The sequence below is a fragment of the Eptesicus fuscus genome, chromosome 5 (genome assembly GCF_027574615.1).
Source record: "Eptesicus fuscus isolate TK198812 chromosome 5, DD_ASM_mEF_20220401, whole genome shotgun sequence".
Lineage (NCBI taxonomy): Eukaryota > Metazoa > Chordata > Mammalia > Chiroptera > Vespertilionidae > Eptesicus > Eptesicus fuscus.
The window spans coordinates 75810520-75824347 of NC_072477.1; the positions used below are offsets into that span (position 1 = coordinate 75810520).

At 40.5% G+C, this 13828-nt stretch overlaps 1 protein-coding gene across 1 annotated transcript; it reads right to left on the reverse strand.

Annotated features, from left to right (window-relative positions):
- Positions 1 to 8289: 8289 nt before the first annotated feature.
- LOC103302767 (olfactory receptor 10G2-like) lies at positions 8290 to 9246 on the reverse strand. Its single transcript, XM_008159819.2, has one exon. It carries the CDS (start codon positions 9244 to 9246, stop codon positions 8290 to 8292), a length of 957 nt encoding a protein of 318 aa, XP_008158041.2.
- Between the last annotated feature and the right edge of the window lie 4582 nt (positions 9247 to 13828).

The window sequence follows — 13828 nt, forward strand, 5'->3', positions numbered from 1 at the left end:
GGAAATCAATAAAAATATATTAAAAATGGACATGGCTATATTATAATAAAACTTTATTTATAGATAGCAAATTTTATATAAATTTTGTGTTTCATAAAAAATTCTTCTTTTCTTTTTTCCCAACTATTTAAAAAGTGTAAAAACCATTCTTAGCTTGCAGGGTTTACAAAAATCAGGTAGCAGGTTAAATTTGGACCACAGGTGAATAGAGGTGACAGGGGAAGAACAAAACTTGTTTGTGACTAATTAGTGAGAACTGGCCAAAAAGTGTGTGTGTGGGTAAATAGAGCCAGGTGAAAATGTTTGTCTTACCTTTTCACAGCCTGGCCTTTTCTTATATTTTGCTGCTTCCACTATTCCAGAAAGCATCATTTCAGTTGAAATAGTTTTCAGAAAGGAAACTGTTAAATTTTATGGGTCCAGGTTTGTATATTAGAACCAGAATATGTGTGAAGAAGTACTTTGTGAAATAGGGCTGTACAGGTACAGGTTCATGATTTCCTAAGTTGTTCACAACTTAATCTAGTTTCACCGTTTCAGTTGACCACCTTCTAGATCTGTTCCACAAAACTCACTCTTTTCCACAATAGTAGTTGTGTTCATTGATTAAATTAGCAATTGTGAGTGTGAGAACAAGAAAAAAGGCCTCTCTTTTTCTTTGCTGTGTTATAGAAGACTGGAGAAAAATCAAACAACGCTTAGGGTGAGGAGGCTAAAAGGGCTAATTCCAATGTAACCCTGATATTTGGGGCTAGTGATCTGAATCCAAGCCAGTAAGCTCAGTGTACATTCCTGATAACCTATAATTAAGTCACTACCTCTTTCCCAGATACTGGTCTTGCAGAACCGGTTACAGAGGCCATTGGACTGTGGACAGTACACTGCCCAGAGGGAGGGCTCCTAACTCTGATGCCAGGCCAGACCACCAGATATGGCCTGGAGACCCCCAACACCTGGGGGCCTTCTTGCAAGGCATGAGAAAAGGACCAGAAGCATGATCCATGCTTGTGGGACAAAGAGCACAGGGAGGGAGATATAAGGAAGGGCCCCATGCGTGTTCCTTCACTCAGATTTGGAGGCTGTTCCCCGAGTCCACTGGCGTTATTAAACAGTGTCCCTCCTACTTCCTTAGAAGCGTCCTTGGTCTTCTTGGTCTTCTGCAACAGCGGAAATGGAGTTACACAGTTTTATTACACCAGCGGACTCAGAGGAGGTTGCCTCTCAAATTCTGAGCAAACCAGTATGGTGGAAGCCCCTCTTTTATCCCCTTTTGGTGTCTTTGTCCCCCAAATATGGATTATACTTCTGGACCTTTCACGGGCTTTGCAAAAAGCCCCAGGTGTTGGGGGTCTTGAGACCATACCTAAGGGCCTGGCCTGGCGCCAGCGCTGATAACTCCTCTCTGGGGGCTGTGTCATTTTTTATGGCCTCTGTAAAATGTGAGCCTTTAGGTAACAGGTCTTGCAAGACCAGTTTGTGGAGAAAGGGACAATGACTTAATTATAGGTTATCAAGAATGTATACTGGGCTTGCTGGCACAGATTCAGATTGCTAGCCCCCCCAAATATCAGGGTTACATTGGAATTAGCTTTTTAGCCTTCTCAGCTGTAGCCTTCTACAATTTATGAGGAGCATCTGGTAATTAAGCCTCAAGATTGTTAGCTCCTCTGTTTCAAACAGCCCCTCTGTTCAAACTGCAAGACAGGATGAGTTATTCTCAAGGCTACATTCTTGCATACACCTCCTTCCTGCTGGTTTAACAACTCAAGGATAATTATAGAAAGTTCCTTTCCCCCTTCTCTTCTCTTCAAACATTTTGAACTCTTCATAACTTTTACTGTAAGCATGTTTTACAGGCTTGGGTGAAGATACTGATAAAGATACCTCCCTAGGACATCTGCCCAGATTTAAAAAAGCAAATCATAGACAGCCCCAAATCCTCCTCCCTTCCTTGTCACCTAGCAACAACAGCCATTATCCTTTAAAAGATCAGGGTAATGTTTATTTTTTGCCCTTGTATTGATTAGCAAGGCATCAGACCTTTCCCTTGGGGAAAGTAAAAAAAAAAAATAAACTTTCTCTCTGCATCTATCTCTTCTTTTAGTTGTGAATGCTTTCACAGCTCCTGTCACCCGCCAAAACGATAACAGTAATGATACACATACGTCTAAGAGAGTAGTTAGGTTTTATGAATTAAATGTGCATATAATCCCAAGATCTCACAGGCTTCACAGCATCTTATCTCCTCTGGTAACAATAATGAGGCCCATGAGGTTAAGTGCTACACAAAAGACATATATATTAACTCTCATTTCTTTCTAACATTATTTTAGTTGTGTCACAATTGGCAATTTTATTGCTTCTGATGAGAGAGATGCAGATAAAGAGATGGGCAGCCATTGTTGTTGCACCTCCCTCTATGTTTACAAGCTTCTCCTCTTCCAATTGAGGTAACTACCAGGGGATTTAAAGAGCTTGTGTCTTTTTCTCTTCCTTTATTTTTGCTTTTTATCTCTTCAGGAGACAGACATGAAGATATGAATATTAAAAAACAACTGCAGCCTAAGCAGTGGTTGGAGCACTGTCCTGCATATTGAAGGGTCACGGGTTCCATTCCTGGTCAAGGGCATATACCTGGGTTGCAGGCCCATCCCCAGCCCCAGTCGGGTTGTGTGCAGAAGGCAACCAATAGATGTCTCTCTCTCACATCCATGTTTCTCTCTCCCTTCCCCCTCCCTCCCTTCCATTTTCTCTTAAAAAAAAAAAAAAATAGCAACTGCACACACAGGGAAAATGAGAAAGTGACCACGTACACCCAGGGAAAAGTTAGAAAAGGCCTCAGAATATCTTAAGTTTACATTTCAGGCAGAAGTAGACTACATGCGCAACCACCCCTACCAATGAAAAACAAAACCGAAAACCCCCCAAAACCAATAAACCTGGAAAGCCCTGGGGAAGGAGGAGAATCTGATTTTCAGAGTTGCCACATTAATAGATTCAAATGTCTAGTGTTCAACAAACAAACAAAAAAATCATAAGACATTGCAAGAAATAGGAAAGTATGGCCCATTCAAAGAAAAAAAAAACAAAAACCCAACAGAAACTGTTCTTGAAAAAGACCTAATGGAAGATATAATAGACAAATATTTTAAGCAAGTGTTTCAAAGATACCCAAAGAACTACAGGAAGATGTAAATAAAATAAAGGAGAAAGTAAATAAAATTATTTGTGAACAAAATGAAAATACCAAAAAAAGATAGAAAACCTAAAAAGAAACAAATATAATTCTGGTGTTTTAAACCAGGGCATGTGCCTTGACCAGGAATCAAACCTCAACCTCCTGGTTCATAGGTGAATGCTCAACCATTGAGCCACACTGGCCAGATAGGGACAGTCTTTTTGACAGATGGTGCTGGGAACACTGGATATCCACATGTAAAGAATGAAGTTGGACCCTTACCTAACGCCATATACAGTATAGTCCCTCCTTATCTATTGTTTTGCTTTCTGTGATTTCAGTTACCTGTGGTCAATAATGGTCCCAAAATATTAAATGATAAAATTTCAGAAGTAAACAATTTATGCTTTAAATTTCTCACTGTTAGAAGTGGCATGATGAAATCTTGTGCCATCCTGCTCCATCCTGGGCTGGACATAAATCATCCCTTTGTTCAGCGTGTCCACGCTGCATATACTATCTGCCTCTTAGTTACGTAGTAGCAGTCTTGGTTATCAGATTGGCTATCAGAAGGAGAGAAAGACCATATCCACATAACTTTTATTACAGTATATTGTTATAATTGTTCTATTTTATTATTAGTTGTTGTTAATCTCTTACTGTGCTTAATTTAGAAATTAAACTTTATTACATATACAAAAAAACCTCAGACTATATGGGGTTAGTACTATTCGTGGTTACAAACATCCACTGGAAGTCTTAGGACATATTCCCCACAAATAAAAGGGAACTACTGTACAAAAGTTAATGCATAATGGATCAATAACCTAAATGTAAATCTAAAATCAATTAAACTCTTACAAGAAAACATAAGACAAAAGCTTCACAAAGTTGGATTTGGCAATGATTTATTGGCTATGATCCCAAAGGCACAGATAACAAAAGAAAAAATAGAGAAATTGGATTTCATAAGCATTAAACATGTTTGTGCATCAAAAGACACTATTAACAGAGTAAAAAGATAACCCAGAGAATGAAAGATAATATTTGCAAATTACATATCTGATAAGGGATTAATAAATACCCAGAACAGTTAAAACTCAATAAAAAACAAATAACCATATTCATTAAAAAATGGGCAAAGGAATTGAATGGACATTTTTCTAAAGAAGATATACAAGTGGCCAACAAACCATGAAAAGATTCTCAACATCACTAATCATTAGAGAAATGCAAACAAAAACTACAATGAAATACTACTTCATACCCATTAGAATGCTATTAGAAACCCCCCCAAAACGTCAAGTGTTGGCCAGAATGTGGAGAAATTAGAACTCTTGTACACAGTTAGTGGGAATGTAAAAGATACTGCTGCTGTGAAAAACAGTATGCTGGTTCCTCAAAAAATTAAAAATAGAATTAACACATGATCCAGCAATTCTTCTGGATATATACCAAAAATAGCTGAAAGCAGGGTCTCAAAGAGATATTAGAATATCCATATTCATAGTAGCATTATTCACAATACCTAAAATGTAGAAGCAACCCTAGTATCCATCAATGGATGTGTAGATAAAATGTGGTATATACATACAATGAAATATTATTTATATTTAAAGAAGAAGAAAATTCCACAATATGCTGCAACATGAATGAACTTTGAGGTGATTGAAATAGGAATTTTTATGGGTGAAATAGGCAGACTTAGGGAATTTTTAAAATTAAGGGGGTCCATGGATAAAACATAGGGTTACAGAGCTACAAAGGTTACATTTCCATAAGACAAGGGAACTGGGAGTAGCCAAAGGTATATATTTACAAAATAAAGGAGGGCCTCACATGTCCATGTGAGGTTTGACCTTTGAGCTCAGGAGTTGCTATAGTGACCAAATCACAGGGGAATAGTGGCTAATCAGAGGGGATATCGAGGCACAAAAACTGCAGCCTTCATAAACTTGGGAAAAAAGGAACTCGGTGGGACTCTTTCCCCCTCCCTACGTGAGAGTCTGTACTTGTTCTTCAATAAATTTCTACCTTTGCTATACCATCTTACATCCGTGGATTCATTTTTCGACTCCCATGAACAAAGAATCCAGGGAAGCCATCCTGCCCAGGGGAATACCACATGTTCCAGTCCAAAAATCCCATATCATTATTATGCTTAATGAAATAAACAATCACAAAAAGGCAAATACTATATAATTCTACTTATATGAGGTACTTAAGGGTAATCAAAGTCATAGAGACAGAAAATATAATGGTGATTGCCAGGTGCTGGAGGAAGGGGAGAATGAGGAGTATTATTTAATGGGCATAGAGTTTCAGTTTTATAAGATGAAAGGACTTATGGGGATGGATGATGGTGATGGTTGCTCAACAACATGAATGTATTAAATCCCACTGAATTGTACACTTAAAAATGGTTAAGATGGCCGGGCCGGCATGGTTCAGTGGTTGAGCATTGACCTATGAACCAGGAGGTCATGGTTTGATTCCCAGTCAGGGCTGTGGGCTTGATCCTCAGTGTGGGGGATGCAGGAGGCAGCTGATCAACGATTCTCTCTCATTATTGATGTTTCTATCTCTCTCTCCCTCTCCCTTCCTCTCTGAAATCAGTAAAAATATATTTCAAAAATGGTTATGATGGCAATTGTTATGTGTATTTTACCACAATAAAACAATCTGCAAAAAAAAAAAAAAAAAAAAAAGGGCTAACATGAACATACACTGCTGAGTGAAAAAACTGTCAATAAATGAACACATTTACCTGGTCTTTCATTTTCTGGAAGGAGCTATTGATACTTGTTCTGAACACTGCCCTGTACTTGAGTTCTCTGTTTCCAATTTCTTTTAAATGCTTTCTTGTTCCTCCAGGTAAGACCCGGACAGGTTACAGGGATAAATCAAGGTTATTTACCTCATTCTGGCCTAGTTAGAAGGACATTGCATGATTAATTGATTGGCTCAATGACTGACTGGCTAGTTGGTGTCCAGATTTTTGATGTTTGGCATTATGATAATTGACCAAAAGCTTTCCTGGATGCTTTGGGTAATTCAAATGTAGTTCAAAAGACTTTCCTGGTGCTGTTTTTTTTTTTTTAAATTTTAAATTCTCACCTAAGGATATGTGTGTTTTTTTTTTAAAATTGATTTTAGAGAGAGAGGAAGGTGGAGAGGGAGAAAGAAAAACATTGATCAGTTGCCTCCCATACGTGCCCCAACTGGGCATTGAATTCACAACCTAGGTATGTGCCCTGACCTGGAATCAAACCCTCAAACTTTTGGTATATGGATGACACTCCAACCAACTGAGCCACCTGGGCAGGGCTTTCCTGGTGCTGTTTTAATTTTTTTTTAAATTGTCGATTGAGCGAAATATTAATTAGGATGTGGTGAAGCTGCTATAACGAAGTAACCCAATAACAAATCCGTGGATTAAAGAAGTTAGAGGCTTATGTTCCTCTGACTTAAAATTCTGAGGTGAGTGTTCCAGCTTGGCAGATGACCCATCTCCACGTGGTTACAAAGTACTGCTAACGGATCTGGGTTCCTGTCATATGCCATTCCATCTCAGAGCAGGTAAAGAACATGGGAACGTTTCTGGGCCAGTTTTGAGGGCCAGGTCTGGAAGTATCACATATACATAAACTCTCCTCGTATTCACATTGGGAGAACTTAGATATATAAATACACTTGACTGCAAGAGGGACCGGGAAAAAGCCTAAGTGAGGCAGCCACATTCTAGCTACAGCTCTCTGACTAGGGAAGATGGGGAGAATGGATTTTGGTGGGCAATGATCCATCTCTACTACAGTGCCTACTAGTAGATATTAGGGAAAAGGGGGCTACAACACAAACACTAATAAAACATTATTTCTGGTCTCTAGGGACTCTGATCTAAACTACAGTACAGGCCAGCCTATGGTAAGTGCTGCTATAAAATTCAAAGGACTAGAGGAGTACAGGGAGGAAGTGGTAAGTTCTGACTGGGAAAAATCCAAGAAAACTTGTAGGAATAAGAATTTTTCATGGGCCATGAAGGAAGCACAAAACATCAATTTAACAATATGAGGATTATTTCTGATATAGGGATATCTTAAGCAAAGGCTCAGAGGCCCCAAAGTAAGGGGAATGTTTAAAGAATGGCACGTAGCCCTAACTGTTTTGGCTCAGTGGATAGAGTGTCAGCCTGAAAGTTCCCAGGTTCCATTCCGGTCAAGGGCATGTACCTTGGTTCGGGCACATCCCCAGTAGGAGGTGTGCAGGAGGCAGCTGATCGATGTTTCTCTCTCGTCGATGTTTCTAACTCTCCATCCCTCTCCCTTCTCTCTGTAAAAAATAAAAAATAAAAATAAAAAGAATGGCAGGTAAATTAACGGAGCCAGCAGGGAAGAGATATATTTTAGGAGATAAGGTGTGTTGGGATATGATTGTGGGGGACTTTGAATTCCAAGCTAAGAGGTCTGGCTTTATCTATATGCAGTGGAGAGGCAGTGAATATTCACAAAGAGAGAAATGACACCATTGAGTCTTATGTTTCAAAAAGGAAAATCTGGTAGCGATATGGATGAGGATGGGGATAACAAAAGGATCACTTAGGAAGCCAGAGAGACATTCCTGAGACGGAGTGAACAGAATTTGGTGAATTATTGCATGGGGGATAGAGAAGGGCTGGAAGGAAACACTGACAATCCACAGAGATTCACACCAAGTGCTTGGGAGGATAACTTTGTTTTGACCTAAGCAAAGCAATCCTGAAAGCCTAGTGCCTTGGGAAATTAGGAATGAAGAAAATGGATGAAGAGTGATGGGATGGCATTATGCTGGTTTCTCCTAAATTTGCCTGAAATAATCCCCTCTCCTCCTAGATAGAGTATTTATTCCTCATATTTATTCATGTAGAATGTGCTTTCTTCTGAGAGATGGGTTAGAAACGTGTAAAACAATTCTGGCCAATATACTGAGGTTAAATATAGCACCAGAAGCTCTTCATAGCAGATTTACATTCAATTAAGCTGAAACTAACACCTATTTGTTGAATGTTTGCCACATGCAGCAGTAGCTCTAAAACGTGGTAGCAATGAAGATGTAGGTAGTTCCTGAGCCTATGGCTACTTATTTTCACTTCCAGCCCCTCGACCTGCTTTTAGTCTCTTCAGAGCAGACTTCACTTCCTGGTTCCTCAGTGTATAGATGAGGGGGTTCAGTAATGGAGTGACAACAGTGTAAAACACAGCCACTGCTCCATCCAGGGGACTCTTGGAGCCTGGCCTGAGGTAGATGAAAATACAGGGGACGTAGTAGACTGTGACCACGGTTAGATGGGAGCCACAGGTGGAGAAGGCCCGCCGTCGCCCATCAGCAGTGCGTATCTTCAGGATGGCATGGACTATGTTGGCATAGGAGAGCAGAATCAACATGAAGCAACTGGCAGCCACTACCCCAATGTCCACAAAGGTCACAAGCTCATTGACAGTTGTGTCGGCACAGGCCAGTCTCAATACTGCAGGGATGTCACAGAAAAAATAATCCACCTGGTTGGGCCCACAGTAGGGCAGGCGGAAAGTCAAGGTGGCTTGGATAGATCCATGGATGGAGCCAGCCACCCAAGCTCCAGCCACAAGGATGGCGCATAACTTACTATTCATGAGCATGGGGTAGCGCAGAGGCCGGCATATTGCCAGGAACCTGTCGTAGGCCATCAAGGTGTAGAGGAAGCACTGGGTGCTGCCCAGGAAATGAAAGAAATACAACTGAGCCACACAACCACCAAATGGGATGGCCTTGCTGGAGGGAGTGAAATTTAGAATAATTCGAGGAACAATGACTGAGGAGAGCCACATGTCCAGGAATGAGAGCACACCCAGGAGGATGTACATGGGGCGAGCATGGAGCTTTGGGTCAGCCCACACGGTGAGCAGAATGAGCAGGTTGCCCAGCTGAGTGAGGATGTAAATGATGAAGAAGACCAGGAAGAGGAGGATCCTTAGATTTTGGGGGTGAGGTAAGCCCAGGAGAATGAAATCTGTCACCACAGTGTCCAGGGATGTGTTTTCAATGTTTTCCATGTTCTTTCTGCAGTCTGTTAAGATGAATAGTGAAGTTAGACAAGGGAAATACAACACAAGGAGGTGGTAAGAATGCTTTTTTTTGGTCTGATGACCAGGGTCTAGGAGGTAAATAAAGGATTTCTATATTTTAAGTGGAAAGCATTTGCCACCAATCATCTAGGTTTGTTTGGCAAGACAAGTCCTCAGAGGCTGCTTACTTTCTAGCTGCCCTGAAATGCACCTTCTATGGGAAACACTACATACAAGTGTTGAAAGCCAAGGCACTATCTATACTAATAAAAGGGTAATATGCTAATTAGACTGGATGTCTTCCGGACATCCATCTGGACGTCCTTCCAGACAAAGCCATGGTGGCGGGGGCTGAGGCAGAGGCGGATAGGGGTGATCAGGCTGGCAGGGAGGGAAGTTAGGGGCAACCAGGTCAGCAGGCAGAGGTAGTTAGGGACAATCAGGCAGGCAGGGGAGCAGTTAGGGGCAATCAGACAGGCAGGAGAGCAGTTAGGGGTGATCAGGCAGGCAGGGGAGGGCAGTTAGGGGAAACCAGGTCAGCAGGCAGAGGTAGTTAGGGGCAATCAGGCAGGCAGAAGAGCAGTTAGGGGTGATCAGGCAGGCAGAGGCCATTAGGGGAGATCAGGCAGGCAGGCAGAGGTGGTTAGGGGTGATCAGGCAGACAGGAGAGCAGTTAGGGGCATCAGAGAGGCAGGCAGAGTGGTTAGGGGTGATCAGGCAGGCAGGCAGTTGAGCGGTTAGGAGCCAGCAGTCCCGGATTGCGAAAGGAATGTCTGACTGCCAGTTTAGGCGTCAGTCGGACATCCCTCAAGGGGTCCTGGATTGGAGAGGTTGCAGGCCAGGCTGAGGGACCCTCCCCCTCCGTGCACACATTTTGTGCATGGGGCCTCTAGTCTGTAATAATAAAAGGGTAATATGCTAATTAGACCAGATGTCTTCTGAATGTCATTCTGGACGTCCTTCCTGATGAAGCTGGGGTCAGAGGGAAGCCAGCCTGGGTCCAGGGTGCCAGAGGGAAGCTGGTGCTGGCAGCTGGGGGAAGGAAGGCCTACTCTTGCATGGATTTTCATGCATCGGGCCACTAGTTAATAATAATAGTGTTAATGCATTTGATGGGTCTATGCCCAAAGGGGAATCACAGAGAAGTGGGTTTTGGGGCTAGGTAGCAGTGCCATCCCTAATTATTGGTCTCTGACTTATCCTTAAAATGTCTCCTTTGATGATATACAAGAATCTTTGTGATTTGACCCTTGCATATTTCCAGTCTTTTTTCCTTTGGTTCCCTCAGAGCACCACACCCTCCTTCTTTCTGTACCTACTCTTTCTGGAGTTTCCTTATTCATCCTAACAGCCTCATTCCTCAGGATTCACTTTGGCTGCCGCCTGCTTTGGGAAGAGTTTTCCTTTAGAAAACAGTCTTCTGTGAGATAAGAGTTTATATTATAAAAGTCAGTTGCAGTATAGTGTGATAAGAGCTATTTGCTTAAATGCTCATTGGTTTCTTCTACTAGGTTACAAACTCCTTTAGAACAAAACTATAGTCTATTTTGTTCTTTTTATGTTTCTGCAGCACCTGCCTTAGTGCTTGGCAATAGTAAGTTAATTAATAAATATTTATTAGCTGATTGATTGATTGCCTGGATTTTGCCAGTTCCCACTAATTCTGCATCCTGGTGCCCTCTGTGATCACATTTCTCATGCTTTATGTCACATATATTTCAGCAATTGAGTCTATTCCCAGTGTAAACAAAGTCCAAGGCATTATCCATGCTTTTCATTTGCTCTAGAATGTTACTTAAATTTATTGATTGACCCAAGTCGTTTAATAGTTTCGATGTTTTGGATTATAATAGCATTGATTAGTATTGGGTTTGACCTTTAGTATGCTGTTATTTTAAGATCTTATTTGCCTTTCAACAGATTAAATTCTTAAAAACGCTTTAAAGGTATTAAACATCTGAGTCAGATGTTATTTGAAAACTACCTTTGATGAATAGTTTGTTCCAAAAGAAATTTGCCTATTAACAAATTTTCAAATACAAATTTTCTTTTGTATTTTTACTTGTTCCTTAACCTAAACCATCGTATAATTCATAAGAAACAACAAAAATTAAAATATATTTAGATTAAACTTTAATTAAACAGATCTAAACATTAATAGATTCATCACTAAATATACCCTTTTATAAACACTAATCTCAAACATATTTAATCTTCATTATTATTTAACCTTCAAGGTCATTATCAATTAACCTTTATTATTATTTAACCTTCATTATTAATAAGCTTCATTATTATTTAACCTTTAGAGGGTTAAGTATGCCATAGCATATTACCCTTTTATTATTACAGACTAGAGGCCCCATGGAACCAAGGGCCTCTTGGTTCCTAAGTGTGGTCATCACTGGGAAAAGAAGGGTTAAGTATGCCATACTTGTGTTTGCTCAGTAATGCTGAATCTGATGCATCACTTATATCTGTACTTATACTGAACTGGAAATTAAGTCTTTGCTCTTGGCTTTATTTCCTCCCTCAAATTGGGAAAAGAAAAAATAAATGTTTAAAATTCAATTCAAAGAAGAAAGTTCCCAACTCTGGAGAGAGGCCAATTTAGTTAAAAATTAATATGCCTAACTTATTAACTCTGTGAATAGAGGTTCAGTGAGGTAAGGAAGAAGATGGGGGAGAGAGATAGACTAAATACAATTTTTGACAAAGTTACTGAAACTTTTAAAGTCTAGAAATGAAGTCTTTCCTCCTGTTGTGAATTGACCTGGCTTTAGGAATGCTTCCCTTCTTGGACTCACATGGACACGGCAGCAGAACCTTGGAGGAGACTGTTCTTTCTCAGGTAGAATAGCGCAGCAGGCGAAGCAAGTGTCTTTCAGAGCATCTCCTAGGCTTGTGATGATGCTGGATCTCTGCTTTGGAGTGGAATTAAAATCTTCCAGGGGATTGACACATTGACTATTTCAATAATTTATCAGGCCCCTTGCCCTTGGAGGCTCTTTATAGATTGCGACTTCTCTACCTAAGTGGTTTGAATTTTACATTAATTATGTTATTGGCTGTATCGCCTTTGATAGTCTTTTCTTAAAAAACAAAACAAAAACATTGTCAAGAGATTTATGGAAAACTATTTACCTCTTGAGAGTTCTACCCTGAAACATTTCCCCATGAGACATTCATTCCCTCGATCCTCATTATATTTTGTTTTGACAGCAACCTGGAATCATTTCTACATATCTAGAAAGTACACCCTGAAGAACAACATGATCTCATTGAATGACCTCCAATTTTTGTGATTCCGTTCTTTAAAATGTTGTGGGATCACATATTTACCCACATTATCTCCAGAAATACATTGAAAATGTACTTAATTTTCAATAATTGAGCTAATCTTCCCCCCATGTTTTGATCTCTCTGAATCTATATAATAAAAGTCTAAGCAACCCTTATGGTGGAATGACTGGAACCACTGGTCGCTATGATGTGCACTGACCACCAGGGGGAAGACGATCAATGCAGGAGCTGCCCCCCAGTGGTCAGTCAGAAGCTGGGATCACAGCTGGTGAGCACAGTGGCGATGGCAGGAACCTCTCCTGTCTCCGCGGCAGTGCTAAGGAGCAGCAAGCAGGCAGGTGGTAAGGAACGAGAGTTCCTGGACTGTGAGAGGGATCCCGGACTGTGAGAGGGCCAGGCCAGGCTGAGGGACCCCCTCAGTGCACAAATTTCGTGCACCGGGCCTCTAGTATTGATATAAAAATCCCTAAATTTAGAGAAGTTGAGTAAAATTTAGTCACCTCCAGTTTAGTCTTGAGGACTCCATTGTTCTCATTGCAGTAGAGACAGAGGATGGTTTCAAATAGTTGGAGTACTCCTTGGATACTTGCTCTCTTTGTTGGGGTGTGGCAGGTTTGGTAGACAACTTGGACCATACAGGTGAGAATGGTCCCATTTAAAATTATGGGGTGACTTCCTTCCCCACAAATTTATTTGGAATCAGTTGTGTGCTGGGTTTTGTTTGTACTTTCTTACAATAGCTTACTGTTAAATTTTCAGAAAATTTTAAAGCTCTGCGTTAAACTTGCTATTAAATGTAATCCTCAATTAAATATACATTTTCTTTGAAAAATATATTCAGTCTTTTTAAAAAATATGTTTTTACTGATTATAGAGAGAGGGATAGAGAGATAGAAACATTGGTGAGAGAGAAACATTGACAGGCTGCCTCCTGCATGCCCCCTTCTGGTGATCTAGCCCATAAACTGGGCATGTGCCCTGACTGAGAATTGAGCCGGTGACCTCTTGGTTCCTAGGTCAACACTCAACCACTGAGTCACCCTGCAGGGCAAATATACATTTTCAATTAAATAAATTACATTAAAATGTAATATAATATTCAAAGCTCATCACTTTCTAGTTTTTTTTTTTTACTATGTTTTACTAGTATCTATAAAGTTATTTTTAAGAACAGAAAAATGACCTTTCTTTTTCTTTGCTGTTGCCTTCCATAGCAACATGAGAAGCACCTGGTATTAAACCCCAAGATTCAACCAAACCCTCTGTT

What these genes read in the sequence shown, in the direction of transcription:
- LOC103302767 (XM_008159819.2), bottom strand. Translation starts at nt 9,246, where the DNA reads ATGGAAAACATTGAAAACACATCCCTGGACACTGTGGTGACAGATTTC.